Genomic DNA, 15,945 nt, shown 5'->3' on the forward strand with positions numbered 1-15,945 from the left:
AGCTCTTTGTATTAACAGCCACGTGCTTAGAAAAGAAAAAATAATAAATCTGTATCCTGATATCTCCAACATCTCAGCAGGCTGCTACATGTCACTCATTCCACTGAAAGCCTGGTCTTCGTTGAACCTGATGTCAGTGCAGCAGCAGCAGCCACTCAGGCAGGCGGTAACCCTCTGCCCCCGCTCAGGCAGGCAGTAACCCTCTGCCCCCACCCCGGGGCTCGGCCGCCCCGGCGCCCCAGGGAAGCACGGGGCAGCAGGCACAGCAAGCCGCAGGAGGATCAGCTAGAGCCCCGACTCGAGCCTGCTTGAAACAACTTACTCAAGTTTTGCCGTAGAGACAGCGCGGGAGAAGCTCCCCGCGGAGTTTTGACCCTTGTATTATTTCCCCAGAAATACATTACACTGTTTTTTTTCCTCTATGACAAATTTATAAAGAAACTAACTTTGCAGTCTCACTGACGGTGGTGAGAGCTTTGCTCCAGTAAAGTAAGTGGAATTTGACCGAAAGTAGTATATTTCCTAAAGTAGTATATTTACTAAGAGAACTTTCAATTCTGTCCTGGGGAACCCAGATAACATTTCAAGTGGGTATTTTTAATAAACATTTTCTGTCTGAAGCCTTGTCTCTCGGCAGCCAACACACAACAAAGCACAATGCCTTTGCCTTGCCAGCCCTGCAGCGCGGTGCCGGAGGCACGTGTGAAAGTCATCCCGACGCAGAAGTTTTCCTTCCCTTCTTGGCAGGGAGCGCTGGGTCCCACGACCCAGGCAGAGCGCCTTGCCGTCTCTGGGCGCACACGGCTATGGGAGCACTTAGTAAAAAGGGAAAAGCACTTGGTAAAAAGGGAAAAGCACTTGGTGAAAAGGGAAAAGCACAACGCCTCCTTCCATGCCAGCACCGCAGCGAGTATTGACAGGGCTCTGTTACAGGAAAGCGGCAGCCCCCCACAGAAAGCAGCGCTTAGCAAATGTATCAGAAGAGAAGATGACCTGGGCAGAAAGCTAGAGGCATGGAGGAAAACAGCACGGAAAGCAAAGTCAAACCACTCCTTTTGCAAAATGCTCATTGCATCTCCCCTATCACATTTAAAGGTCCAACTCTGCAAATCAACAGATGGAAACACAAAAGCTTTGTAACTAGAAGCCAAAAGGCCTGACCCAAAACCCACCAAAATTGATGGGCATGTTTTCATTAATTCAGTGGATTCATCCCACTTAAATTCAGCCGTCTAAGAGTGAGGTGGTCGTTTTGGCACCTAAATCCCTAGCCAGTGGGGAAAGAAAGGGATTTCCGCGGTACAATTCATTCCATATAAATTTCTTTCTATTGCCTCAAAGAGCGGGAGACTACTCTTAGTTTTGCGGTCAATTAAGAGCATTTAAGCCTTTTCAGCCAGTACTTCCAGCTGTATTTTTCTCTTCTACTCACAGCAGTTTTCTCCCTTTAAGTTAAAACAGGGAGTGGAGGGGAGAAGAATGTATACTACTATGAGTTCCCATAGGATAAAATTACAGACCCATGGTACAATTCCAGCTATGTCATTCTCCCTAGCTCATTTTTTTTTAACCTCAGTAATCCTACCAGCACATCCTTCTCCTGGCAGCAAAACTACCTCACTTATCCTGTAACGTGCCTTCAGCTGCCCTCAGGGAGATGCGAACTGTAAACAAACTGTCAAAGCTGTAACTGGGATATCCAGTTAAAGCACTTTAAATAAAAACTTGGACCATCTAGAGAAAACAGACCAGAGTAAGGAAAGAAAAGACTCTGGAAAGGCAGCTTTCTAACAGAACTAGTCCTTCTGCACTCGGAGCCTGGACTGTCTTTTCATGTGCTGTCTGCACAGCTTAAGAAAGCTCCTACGTTACACCACGTTGCCTGTTAGGAGTGGATGCCAAAACCAAATGCTGCTGCAGTCCTGCACTACCGAGCTCCCAAACTGATGGAAGTGATGGAAGTGTAGCAGAAATCTTTGGGCAAAGAACTGTGTTAGAAGACAGATTTTAAATCTCCACTATGCTGGCAGGTATCTTCAGCACCTCCCAGCAAAGTTATTGGTGTTACTTACGTTCCTATTCATTTAGCCAAGTTGTGCTGGCATTTAAAACCAAAAAAAGCCAAAATGTTTAAAATATTTAGAAGGCTCAGACTATTAGAAGGTATTTTTATTGTCTTTCTCCACTGCAAAAAGCTGGATTTCTTGCCAGGTTTCCCTTAGATTACATGGTATGGACAATTTGCAGAACGTGCCGCTGGAAAGAAGGCTTGCAACAGAAATGCAGTGCTCCTTCTGAAACAATAAACCAATCAACACCCTAAAGAAAGCAATTTCCTAGCAGAATATGATGCGTATCACGAATAGCATGGCTTTCTATTCCGTAAGGGTGCTGAACCAAGAGAAGCCCTTTTACTTATCAAGACCAGACAGTAAAGACTAATTAAAAACTCAAGTGACCATACATGAATTCTACTTCAGTTGCTAAAGCAGAGCACTATTTCTGCTCATGTTGCTAGTTCTCCTCTGGGGCATGGGACAGCCTTCTCCTAAACTCTGGGGCTTCCCCAGTTGCTCAGAAATACAGCTTGCTAAATGTGAGAGAGTAAGATAGTCCAACTTTTCAGCTTTTATTATAAGCCTGATACCAGAGCTAGAAACAGCTATTTGGTGGCACTTTTAAGAGCTTAACCCTGAAGCCCTTACTCAGACAAGACTCCTGTTTGAGATGTGTGAGCTTTCCAAGTAAGACTAATGGAAGAGATACAGAAATGGGCTAAGCACCTGCAACTCACATTAGGATATTCAGTCCTTTTCTAGTTTTGTCCTTAAGTATTTTTTTTTAATTCATGGATTAGAACACATTGCTGCAAATGGATGATAGTTAAGCTCTCACTTTTCTTCTTTCTGAGACCATCGCCTGCTCGGGGCAGCTGTAACTCCTGATCTGTTTGCAACCCAAATTCTGCTGCCCTGGGAGGAAAACATGCGATGACTGACCGGTAACTTTGAACCTCCTTTTGCTCCCTCAGCTGTGCCAAGCACAGCTCCTGTACACATCAGCCACTGGCGAGAGAAGGGACAACACAAGTGAGGGAAACCTGCAGGGCTACCTTCCTTTGCCGTGCAAATCTTAAACCTCCTGGGGCTTGAGCACAGCATGCTTCCCCCTCTCCTTTAATTAAAGAAAGAATATGAGACTTTGGGATCTTCTTGCCCCCAAAAAAGCCATGGAGGAAAAGAAGAGAAAGTCTGCTGCTGCAGGAGAGCATGCTGCCTTACCTATACATTTTGTCTGACAACCAGCTGCAAATGAAATTCCACATTTCACTTTTTAAACTAAGAAAATTAAGGTTAATGACAGCTCACACTCTTGAAAAGGTTAACCAAGTAACTGTTTTAAAATCCTTTAAACTTACTCTTTAAAGAAAATGGTTACATAAACCACTGAAAGTCAGGAAATTCGAGCTCAAACGTGTCAGTCTGTGGTTAAAAAATGGAAAGTGACAGGAGCTAGGGGTTGAAGAACATTCTCTTTAGCTTGCAGGGCTTCTACCTTGTGTTGTTTCCTTTGTTACTGGGGGAAGAAGATATCAAAGCAGCGCTATTTTCTTAAAAGGTTCCATTTCATGGTGTCTTTTGATAGCCTGCAGGGTTAGGTGGATGGTCTATGATTTAGCCTACTTTTCCATCTGTTAAAATGCCTATGTTAGGATAGTCTGTATTATGTACTGCTACTGCTACGGAACATACTGTGAAATAAAACATAACTTTTACACAGGAAGGGCCAGAAACACAATTTTCATGTAACCTCTTATAGGGCACTGTTCAAGCAAATGCTCAGTACAGATCATCAGTCTGCTTCAATAAGGGCTTCATACGTTATCGCAAAATCTTAACCCTAGGAAACGTTCCTAGTGAGGCTAAAAACTCCCTACAGTGAAACTAAGTATTGTTTGAGTGACAAAAACATAGGATGCAAAAATATGGGTTGTAACTAACTCCACCAATATAAAGCAGAAGTATTTGCTTCTTGTAAATGGAGTGTAAGAGTAATTCCACCCCAAGGCAACACATGGGTTTGGTGAGACATCTCCTATTCCTGCCAGGAAGAGAATACCCAAGGCACAGCCGTGAGATTTGCCATGCAGGGTAAAAAAGCTGGCTGAATCTTCTTACCTTACCAGAAAGATCCTACACACAGCTGCCTTTACATCTAATGTTTCACAGAGATTTAACCAGGGGACCAAATGAGGATGAAGCCCTCGTGAGTTTGGGAACTCATCTTGGGTCTATGAGGGCTTTTTCTCCCATTGCTCTAGTGCAACACCGATACCACCACATTCCCAGTGCAGTTATATGCAGCTACCTGACCTCACATGCCAAATGATGAGACGTGCTGTTCCTCCTAAGTGATGGTGAATCGTATCATTCTATCTGATATGGTCAGTGACTACTAAGTTGCATATGACCAGTCATGTGTCCAAAATGCAGTAAAAAATATCTGTAGAGATTGCTTTGAACATTTGTTACTCCTGCCTTCTTTGAAATTTAACAGCAAAACAATAAGTAATCAGGCACTTTGGTGAGCTTATTGCTAGCCAAATATCTTTTTCTTTATGTAAATACAGTGCAAATTATTAAAGCAATGAAAAATACTGCGGGCTGGTAAACATGCTACCTCCCTCTTATGCAAGTTCAAATTTAAAAAAAAAATAGAATTTTAAGAACCAAGCATATTAAAAAAAAAAGTAAGTTTACAGCTCTCTTTCTTTCCCTCTTCCGTCTCTGTGCACACATCCCAAGGTGCAAAGAGTGCTCTAATTCTTACTTGGACTGAAGTCAATGAGAATCTGCCTGAGTAACAGCAGTTGGATCAGGCCCAAAATATTAACTGCAGCAATGTAAACATATGCAGACACAATTAAATTTCACCCAGATGAGTTCCCTCATGTTTAATGTCTACCTGCATGGAATCAATGGATTTAGTCCACCGTTTGTGTGTGTGCCAGTGTGCGTGTACATGTACGTGGGCGATATACCAAATTATGAACTAGAAAGCATACAACAAGAACATGCTAAAAACTGATCACGTACAAAATGCCACCAGTCAAAACCAAGCGCAAGCGCTAACGTTTTCGATTGCTTTGCACCCTTTAGACACCCTGTGTCCTCATCACAGACGTCCGGCTCCACTGGGACCGAGGGGGAGAAGCATCAGGGCAGAGCAGCAACAGTTTCTGGCATGAAAGACAGCCAGACCGCCTGTCCTTTCGCAGGTGTACGGGGCCAAATTCCCCACTGACGTGAGGCCAAACAAGTCATACCAGGCATGAAGCAGATTCTCCCTTTTAACCGTGACACTGAGTCCAAATCAGAGAGTGCAGCGATGGGCAGACTAGACGGCATTGCTATAAAAAGTCTGTATTTCATTCCGAAAAAGCTGTACTGTGCCACTGTCACAGAAACCTCTAGCCTCACTCTTCATTTAGGATTACATCTCAGCTGAAACACTCCATGTTTCTTCATCAGCAGAAAGAAGAATTTTACCTTCATACAGGTACACCAAGAAGCTGCATACTAAGTAATCATTTTGGGTCTTTTTACAGCTGCTTTTTCTTTCAGTTCAACACGTTTTAAACACTGAGATGAGTTGAGAAGTGATTTTTAACTTAGTTCCTACTTAAGGAAAAACCATCTTTATCCAAACAATGAGAATACCTGACTTTTAACATGCAAAATTAAAGGCTTTTCCTGGGCAAGGGCTGAAGAATGGGATCCAGAATGGCCCACAAACGTAGACTCAGGTAAACTTCCTGAACAGAATCAGGGTGAGTGAGGAGAGAAGGTTAAACAAGCCCTTTCATTTACAGCAGCTTGTAAAGAAATTATTTTTAGATAGCAGGAAACATAACACTGTTATGCCAAAGATCAAAAGATCCTATTTTACAGGCACCTCAGATGCTTCGTTTTTATTACAGGCTGAGTGCAGGCAACTACCACTAACAGGACAATCCACAACATACTCTGTTTAGCTGCCTGAAAACATTGCCCTAAACCTATGGAGGAGGCCAGAGTTTGGCTGGGGGACATGGCCAGGCATCGGTGCACTGGCAAGGCAGCGGGACAAGCAGCCTCCTCCCGTGTGCCAGCCGGGGAGCTCCAACGACCCCCTGCAAAGCTGGAGCCCTGGGCTCCTTTGCCATGAGATGGTCTGAACTCAGTCCCTAAATAACTGCCCTAACCCAGGGGCAGCGGATCTTCGAACCCTCCTCTTAGCCGTCTACCACGGTGCCGCTAAGAAACACAGTTCATGAGAAAAGAGCAAATAAGCAACAGGGAGTGTGAGTCTTTGGCCCCTACAGACACCCCCATGCAGAGGGGAAACACAGTCCCTGCTCTCCAAAGCTGCTTTTCATCAAATGATTCTGCAGTGCAAAATACAAATCTACTCCGTGGCAAACTGTGCCAAATGGGGACATGCGTGAAATTTTAATACCTCACTTTATAATGCCTGGCTAGAGATGCTTAATCAAAATCAGGTTTTGTTCATTCCTTCCTACTGTAAATAACTCCTAATGTAAACTCTGGAAAGAGGGAGGAAAGAAAGGATTAGCCGTGTGGACTATCTGTCTGAAAGTCAGGAACTATGGAGTTATAATTTCCTTTCTGACAGTGACTCACCCTGGGGAATGAGATACTTTCCCTCAATTTGCCTGTGTGGAGAAGGGATATAAAATCACTTATTCATCTACCTCAAAAATACGGGCTGTGCTGGAAGAATAATTGATCATTATCTACGCTGCGTTTCATTCTCTGAATGACTTCTGTCCACAAGAGCTGACAAAGCGTCTGCTAATGACTTTGGTGGGCTTTGGATCAGGCCCTAGGTAACAGCTATATTTTAAAGTAAAGCAAATGTCTATGTTTGTTAACACTTGGAAAAACCATAAATATGTAAAACCCAGCCTCACATCTGGCTTACATTAAAACAGTCACACATTTAATTCAGTTCAGAGATCCCAAGATTACAACTGGCCGTAAGTGTTACGAGGCCACTTCAGACCACCGTTTACAACCACATTTCTGGTGCGACCCCAGCCTGCGCTCCAGGAAAGGCCATCCTGGTGCTTGGCTGGATGGGCAATACTGACTGCATCTGTGCCGGCCAGCCCGCCAGTGCCAGAGCCTCTGCTCTCACCTCGAGGCCAGTGACAAGTTCTGGCCACCACCACATCGCTCAGCCTGCCTGCTCTCCAAGACAGCAGAGCCGCCTACAAGAAGTCTGTAGGAAAAACCCTCTGGCCCGCGTTAATTCTCAATCCTACCAATTTAACGCCAGAGCCAGCTGAGTTACAACGCCCCACGCACAGGGCTTTGCCCCGTTTAGCTTCCAGACGCAGCTGTAGCCTCCGCGTCCTCACACTCCACCGGTAAAAGGAGATCCTCAACCACGTTCATCTGCATGTTTCCTTCTTCCATACTCCAAACTTAAAATCAGTCCGTGAGAAAGCAATATATATATATATATATGTATTTTTACATACAAAGGGTATTTTTATAAAAAAATAGTTACCTGCAGAGGACTAGCTAGTGGCCTGTTCCTAGGTACTGCAAATGTTTTGTGAAAACTACCATCCTCTTCAGACACGGGCATCTTTAAAACGGAGCTGGTAAGAAGATTCTGAACAGGAAAAGAAAAACAAAACCGTTTTCAGTAACTCAAGAGAACAACCTGAATTCAAATGTATTAAAAGCAAACTCAGCCTGACTGCAGAGTGTGCAACACAGGGCACGGTCACAGACAGAGCGCTCGGCCTGGGAGCAGACCTCAGCCTGGGGTCCCTGGGACTTGGCTTTGCAGGAGCATTGTCACGTGCAAAGGTTTTTCATCCAGTGAAACTCCCAAGTGCAAGAATAACAGTAACATTGAATGGTCCTGGCGAAGCAAAGGGAACCGTGCTCGTGCAAGGTCTCCCTTGCACAGAACAAAACAGACTCTCTCTTTCTTTTATCAGTTTTAACTCTGTGACCTAGTCATTTCTATACACAGGTGCAGGCATCCTCCAAGTGCAGGCTCATTACAAAGACTGTGGGCTGCACAATGACTGCAACATCTGCTACCTTCTCTAGGCATGACAGTGATCTAATTAAGAGCGGGATTTTGCTTCTTATGCTTAATACAGGAAAACAATATGGAAATAATGAATAATGCCTACTTGTGAGGAAGGGCAGACAAAATATTTTCTCTCTTGCATTTAAGAACGGAACAGGGATGTAAAACAGAAACATCATTTGGTGGAGTGAAAACTTGCACTTACTGGCACATCTTCCATAGTAGATGCATGTGTAAAGAGCTGAGTGTTCAGGTTTTCTCCTTCCCAGTGATTTGAGCAAAAAAAATTTCCAGCTTTATCTGTTGGAGACTCCACCTGAAAGCAGGAAAGTCACCATGATAAAAACCAGTACCTAACTGACCAGAAGGAGATTTATCTGTCAGTCGCTTCAGAAATTGAATAAGTATTCTTCACAGCTGTGCATAATGCGTGTTTACAGTACTGTCTTTTACAGCACCCTTGCTCTTTCCAGAAGAAAAAAGTTCAAGGGTTCTCAAAAAAATCCCCACCTAATAAAACTTTGAATACTTCCACTCAGCACTCTGTCAGTATTCAGGAGTTTAATCCCCTAGAAAGGATTGAGAATATATGTATTTTTAGAACTTTAGTGACAAAGTAATATAATGCAATGTCCTCAATTGTTCAGGTTTCTAAGTCACTCCATGGAGCTTGGTCCCCGTGGGGTTCTTCTATAGTTTTCACCAATATTAGAAAGATTCAATCCAAATTCCTGTCTAATTTTTTTTTTAAGTTTCAAACGAAAACTGCATTAGAACGGCCCAAGCAAACCCCTGCTGAAAACAGCAGAAAGACTTCTATGGAAATCAATGGGAGATGAATTAGGCATGCCTAGTATACTATATAGAACCGACACTAAGATCTTGGGGCTCACATGAAAGAAAAACAGACACAGCTATTTAACAGAAAAGGTATTGGTATAAGTTTCTCAGCAAAGAGTGCTGAATTAAATTGCCTCAGGTAAGTTTGAGATTTACCTCTTGTTTGATTTTCTTCAGCAAAGGGGGTCCACTTTCATGTAGCCCAGCCACTATTGCAGATTCCTCTGACTCCTGCTTGATAACGTCCTGCAGATCTTCTACAAGATGAGTCGGAGTTTGAGGCTGAAAGGAAGAAACGTTATATCCAAGTCCCAGAACATCCCTCTGCACTAATATCAAAGCAACTTTTATCATTGTTTCCTTCTTACCAGCATCTTCAAAGGACCATATTTGATTTCCTGAGCTGCAAGTGCGTTTTTGAATGGAGTGGGTGTTCTTGGAGAGCTCTCTAATATCGACCTCTTGAATGCTGGAGTTCTGAAACTTTAAAAAGAGGGAGAAAAAGTTTAAAGGAACACGCCTGGACATATTACTTCTTTACAGAAATACGTGCATACAGGCAGTGGCTGCTGTAAGAGTCAGACAAATATTTTCCATATATTTCCAAATATTTTGCAAACATTTCCATATATCGTATTTCCAATATAATCCATTCCGCTTTTCTGGCAGAATATCTATTTAACTGTGATAAGGTGGAATGACTTTATTGAAAAAAACTGGTGAGTCTATATGCGTGATTGTTCTGTATTAATAACCTACCTCCACAGTTATAAAGTGGAAGTTTTACTCCAAACTACAAAAAATCTGAATGTGTTAGCAAACAGCTCTGTGGGAAGCATACATTGACCCAGCACTTTGGTTGCATGCAAACCTGAAGAAATGAACCCTCGTGAATCCGACAAGACAACATGATAACAGACTTACACATGATTTTCCTTCTGAGCTTTGAAAGTCTGGTCCCTGTGGAACGGTGTGGTAACAGCCATCTTATGGCCACACACCGGCGTGGAAGTTAGCGCAGGGTTGTCCAGGTTCAGGTTTTCGTGACTGGATGAGGTGTTTAAGAACTGCAGGTAGGGAAAGGAAAAATCAACAGGAACATCCAGATTACAACGTTGACTTCTTAAGTTGACGTTATTGAACAAAAGAAAAAGAAATTATTTCCTTCTGATTGACAGAAGTGATTCTCCTGACGCTACGATGTGGATAGGTGTACATGGGGTGCCTGACTACACGGCACAACAATACTCAACAGTTTGGCTGGAGCACTCAGGAAGCCAAAACGAGCATTTCTAGAGAGGGAAGTTATAAAGCAAATGACACTCTGTTCCAATGAGAAACACTCTCCGCCACTTTAAGAGCCACATCTTAAAAGCCTGATTTGGATTTTCTGCAAATAAATTTTAATTAATATCAAGAGCAGTGGGCCCAAGTAAGAACCGGGTGAAAATGAGTAAGGGATATTTCCAGAATAAACCCACAGGCAACAGGGCTAAATTCCACAAAGATTTATATAGGGAATCTAGGTGCTTTTAAGGCAGTAAATAAAGTGTTTCTGACAGGAAAAGAAATTTCCTATCATCTCTCTCAAAACAAAGTGCTCCTTTTTCACAGCATAAAATGAAAACTGCCACCTGTGATGGGTGCGTGGAGTGTTTTGGAATGGAAATAGCTGACCAAAAAGGAGGTGGCAGTATTAGTTTGGAGAAAATTGCTTTTGTAAGAATTCTACCTAGTAACCTAACATATTGTTTCCATTTCTAGTGTCTACAAATCTCTGAGCATAGTGGTATCCTTTATTCTGACAACGATTCACTGTATTACCTTCTAGACTCAACTTGCATCGGATTAAAATACACTTTACAAAAATATGGCATGTAAGAAAATATGGATTTCACTGGATAAATGTGATTAAAATACCTAATAGGTAATGGGAGATACAGTGGGAGATCATTACACGCAATCTTTTACTATCCTTCATGAAATAGCATTTCTCTGACTTCAAGGACTAAAGCCAAACCAAGGCAAAACCAACACAGACAAACAAAAAAACCAAAACACTTTTAAATAGTGCTACAGCTGTGAAACAAAGCAACCATCATCAGGAATTTGGAAGTGCACGCCAGGCCATTTTAACAGGCCGTTTTCCTCCTCATTCCTATTCCGCTCCACCCCACGTGGCCTGGGTTGAGGATGGCGAGCCGTGATTTGAATTTTCTGGTTGTTGTCAGTTTGTCTCACAACCTGAATCCTATTTAAATGCAGTTTGGGGTTTTCTAGGTCAATGAATCATACTGTAAGTGGACAGAGATGGAAAGTATTACAAATGATCAGAGATGTTAAACTCTAGTAGTTGAAGGAGTTAACAGCAAGAGCAAAGCAAGCAATCATATTCCCCTACAAAAATGATCCAAATCAAAAACAAAAAACCAACCCAAGCCCCACGGATGAATTTAAAATAAGAGAATCAACAGTTAGCTTGCTGATGATCTAAACTCAGTGGTGAAGACTAAGAGCAGTGAGAAGATTCAAACACGGAGTGAAATCAACAAGTGCAACGGTAATTAGTCATTTGTTCCAAAGGATTAGTTTCTAAATTGTTAAGGCTGGGGTGACTTTTGAGAATTAGTAACATCTGTGCATAAGTCTTGATCTACCTGCGAGGGAGAGAAGGGCAGGCTTTTGACAGGGGAGCGCTTAGGAGGAGTTGAGCTGCTGACGTCAGCTAGGACCAAGGTGCTACCGTGGCCACTGGCTAAGGGGCTGGAGTGCCCTCTCCTTTTGCGAAGAGCCGCGCTGCCCTGTGAGGCAGATAAGGACTTTGGTGAGCCAGGAGAGCCCTGACTCGACATGATTTTGCTCAAGTTTGTGACGGGGTGTCCTTGAGGTCTACAAGCACTGGCCCCTCTCTGTTGAAGCTGCACGACTTTGCCTGAGGGAGCTTTGCTAGCCGAAGTATCTGTGTCTTCAAAGAATTCAAAACTGCTGAGATCACCCCATGATGAAGGATCCTGAAACAACGTGGGAGGCACGGAGCTATAAGACAGTGTACAGTGCCACCTCATGAAAATACAGCGCTAGGATATACCCGTAACCAACAACAACAACAAAGTCTTTCCCAGTTCAATTCAGCTTGACCCTGTTTATTTGAGTAGCAACACCGTGAATGCTTATTTGTGTTTTCAATATATAACTTGATCACATCAAACCGTCTAACATCCCAGTAGTGTTGCTGGCAACTGAGTCCCTAAAGAAACCATTACTCAAATGATGTCCTTACTATCTACTTGCCCAGGGTTTTCTGCTTGGTATGAAGACAGTGCCTTTGCTACCAAAAAAATGTGTGCCTTGGGCTCTAAACCAAAACTGGTCTCCTCCTAACCTGCACGCCTGCTCTGGACATGCTGAACGGGACGTGACTCTGCATGAAGCAGACGCCTGTGCTGCTGAAGGAGGGTGCCACCAACAAATGTATTTCAATGTGCCACTTCTGTTACACATAGTATCCCAGAGACCACAATGAGAAAAGGCCCATGTCAACATCAGTCAGCTACTTGGCAATTAAAATGTGTTTCCAGTTCTTTACATATGCCAGGGCAAGCTCCTTAAACTTTGAGAAGCAGCTATTGAAGCTACAAGAAGAACTTTTAGAAAATGATGCAGATACATGAGCAGCCACACATAAACCTATGGTGTGTCACTTCAAATATAAATAAATAAATATCATTTCGTTGTTTAAAATCTTTCACGGTGACTCTGACTTTATTTTAAGGAGACTTAATATCGAGAGATCGTTTCAAGCTCCTATTGTGCAGTTTGCTAAAATGCACACTCCCATACCAATATGCAGCAGGAAAGGGAGACACCCACAAAAAGCATACGCATCCACGCTCGAGGGCTTCATTTATGAGCAGCCACGTTTTGTTATGTCAGAAGCTAAGCTTCAGATCCTGTAGCAATGAGAAGTTACTCGGAAAAAAAAAGAAACACATTTAGGACTGCCCCAGTTCCTCTCCCCTTACTCCTTGACCACGCACGAATCCACCTGAGGCGGCAAGTCTACTTACGGAGTCTATTAACTGGAGTGTTTCTGCAAATTCTAAGAGATTCTTAACATTATCCAGGATGTTGCTCTGGTGAACAATCATGCACCGTGCAGGGGATGCACTTTCCTCAGGTAAGCAACCGTGATCCACTGGTGGAGACGGAGTACAGTGGTGATGTTCCCCCAAACAGGAAACAGGTGCATTGTCACCACTGGTCCTGGTACTGTCGGCAATCGCGGTGCTGTGCCAGCCGGGGTAGTTTGATGTGTGGTTCTGTGTCTAAAGGAAGAAGGAAAAAAAAAAAAAAAGAAAAGGGGGGGGGAAAAAAGGCAGAAGGAACTTAGCAATGAAATTGCACAAGGTGTCAGAGGCCACTGGAGGAAAGATAAAAGTAGTTGCATCATCATCTAAAAGCTTATGCCTATGAAACAATTGTCAAGATGTTTCCTTTCATCAGTGCAAGATCTCGTTTTAAGTAATATTGGCATTGTATTTGTTATCCCAAAGTTACCTCATAATTTACTTCCAGGATTATGAGCGTATATCATTACTAACACATAATCAATTCATACTGTGTTACTCTGAAAGCTCAAAAAGTGCCTGCAAGTCATTTTCTGTGAGAAGCAAGAAACGGCAGGATTTCCCTACTGAGCGCTCAGCACTGTAGAAGGCTAAAGGGTTTAAGAGTTAGAGTTGCTTTTGTTTGCTTATCTCCTTTTCTTCTTCTATCCCTGTCTAATGCTACAGCTTACACCAATGCAATGAAGAGGCTGTCAAATCAACGTGGTTAGGAAAGCAGAAGAACAAATTAACAGAAGTTTCTTTCCAGTGTGATCATGCAACAGAAGAAATTGCAAAACATTAACTAAAGTTAAAAAGTGGCCAAACTAACGTATCATGCATGCAGTTGTTTTACTATTAATTTAAATATTACCCAAAAAAAGAATCTGCTGGCTATCACCTATCTTCAAAAACGATTTGGGGATTCTTGGCTTTGGTGATGGTGTTAAGTAATTACGTAAGGGTTTTCACACATTAACATCCAATGGCATATACAACGAAGTGTGAGAATTCGGTAATAGCCAGCATTTGCTCCACACATGCAGTTATGAAGAATCTAACATTATTTGGAAAAGTAAAACAAACTGTCAAACATGCACCAAGTCTGAAGCTTACGAAGTGTATAAAACACAGCTGAAGGAAAGAATACAACAGAGAAGAAAAATCTAATATACAGGCACTACATTTTCATCACATGAACCATTGCACACTTTCAGAAATGCAGATCCCATTGATTTAAGATCCGTGGGATTTTTCATTTTCGTACAATCATCGTGTTTCCAACATTACATCATGTCACAGAGCCCAGCCCTGCTCCCACTTTGCGAAGGAAAATATCTGCAAATTGTTTGCTTTTTTTTTCAATAAAAGAATTTATGAAGCAAATACAGATGATGTATGTGCTATGTTTCATCCTTTTAAAACGGAAATATAGAGCCTTGATTAGTATTGAAAGCAGAGGGGGAGTAAAAAGTTAAAAAGACAAGCACTGGGGTAATGCTGCTATCCCTCCATCCAAGCACACAGTGACAATCTTACTGGTAATGCCTGCTGCCCTTTCAGTTCATTCTCAGTCGACATTAGTAGCAACTCTAATTCCTTTATTCGTTTTTCTTTCTCAGGGTCTTCATCATTATAGTGTCTCTGAAATTAAGAGTTAAGGGAAAAGAGAAGATAAAGGTCTGATAGGATGTAGCAACTAAAATGCTTATGGCTTGCCGTCCTGTGGTTATAACAGCCAAATTAGACTCAAAGATGAAACAAATGTCAATTGTGTTTTCCACTACCAAAGTCCCTGCTGAATTTCAGTATAGACATTTGAAATGGAGAAAGTGAAAGCTATCACACCAGATGTCAACTACTGTGTTTTAAATCCACTTCAGAAGAAGCAATTATTAGCCATGTTAGAACTCCCCCACCTTCCCCATTTTCTGTCTTCACCACACTTATTACATTAAAATGTTTCCTTAATGTACGATGTCTGCATTTTGACTTATCAAATGTTTAACAAATTGACTCTCGAAATGAGGTTCAAGTTATCTACCTGAATAGCTGCAGCAGCTGGCTGAGGAACATTGACAATATTTACATGCAGTGCTACTGGATATGGGATCTGACCAGGGACCTAGGCCAAAAAGCAAAAGACACTGAAAGTTATTATTTCTATCAGATTGTCTGCCTACATTGTGAACTTGTGGTAAACATACTTTGGTTTTAGGTACTTAATATTTATAATCTATGGAGATGAAATAGCAAAAAACCCAGCAACGATTACAAGAAAAGTAAACAGTTTTTTAGGAATATGACAGTGAGCATTACAGAGGAAGAAAGAAAATTCATATATGAAATACCTATCTTTTTTGAATGAGAAAAGATGAATAATTTATGGATGCATTTGTAAGATTTTTTCTAAGTTGAAGTGAAAATGCAAAAGATGCAATTTATTATCAGCTAAAACTCTACAATGTAACTGTCTGAAGCAGCAGCCTGTTTCATTATTAATCACTAATAGGAAAGGAATCAGATTAAAACCAATACTTGTTTACTTGGTTCCGACAGGCAACCCAGAAACAGAATATTACTGAAGGGAACGTGGGAGATTTTGCCACAGAACACAGAATTTACCAGATTCAACTGATTTTCAAGAAATGTAATATTCACCACTCTAAGAAACAGTACTGGAAACATGTTCACTGCTTACAAGATGTTAAAAACGCTGAACCCGATTCCACCACCTGAATGCCAGCAATCAATTTGAAGTACATGTATTTTATCACTGAATGAAGTCAAAGCCGAAGAAGTCCTCACCTGACATCAAACACATACAAGTCCACCAAGACTGGGAGAAAACCCTTCATGCCTCCTGAAATCAGGTATGGCGAAA

General features: G+C 42.1%; 1 protein-coding gene across 6 annotated transcripts in view; it reads right to left on the reverse strand.

Annotated features, from left to right (window-relative positions):
• MYB (MYB proto-oncogene, transcription factor) overlaps positions 1-15,945 on the reverse strand; it is a 28,602-nt gene that overhangs the window by 3,805 nt on the left and 8,852 nt on the right. For 2 of the 6 annotated variants that reach the window (XM_087774053.1, XM_087774056.1), the window contains exons 7-15: positions 15,106-15,186; positions 14,601-14,705; positions 13,023-13,280; positions 11,613-11,966; positions 9,880-10,022; positions 9,324-9,438; positions 9,112-9,237; positions 8,321-8,431; positions 7,576-7,683 (exon numbers count right to left, since the gene is read on the reverse strand). In XM_087774053.1, the coding sequence (XP_087630179.1) occupies positions 7,576-7,683; positions 8,321-8,431; positions 9,112-9,237; positions 9,324-9,438; positions 9,880-10,022; positions 11,613-11,966; positions 13,023-13,280; positions 14,601-14,705; positions 15,106-15,186 (1,401 nt within the window). The remainder of the gene's footprint in view (positions 1-7,575; positions 7,684-8,320; positions 8,432-9,111; positions 9,238-9,323; positions 9,439-9,879; positions 10,023-11,612; positions 11,967-13,022; positions 13,281-14,600; positions 14,706-15,105; positions 15,187-15,945) is intronic. The other 4 variants (XM_087774055.1, XM_087774060.1, XM_087774054.1 and 1 more) reach the window with 4 other exon arrangements.

This window comes from Nipponia nippon, unplaced genomic scaffold (assembly GCF_047370975.1).
Source record: "Nipponia nippon isolate SJK-2023a ecotype South Korea unplaced genomic scaffold, ASM4737097v1 scaffold_4, whole genome shotgun sequence".
Lineage (NCBI taxonomy): Eukaryota > Metazoa > Chordata > Aves > Pelecaniformes > Threskiornithidae > Nipponia > Nipponia nippon.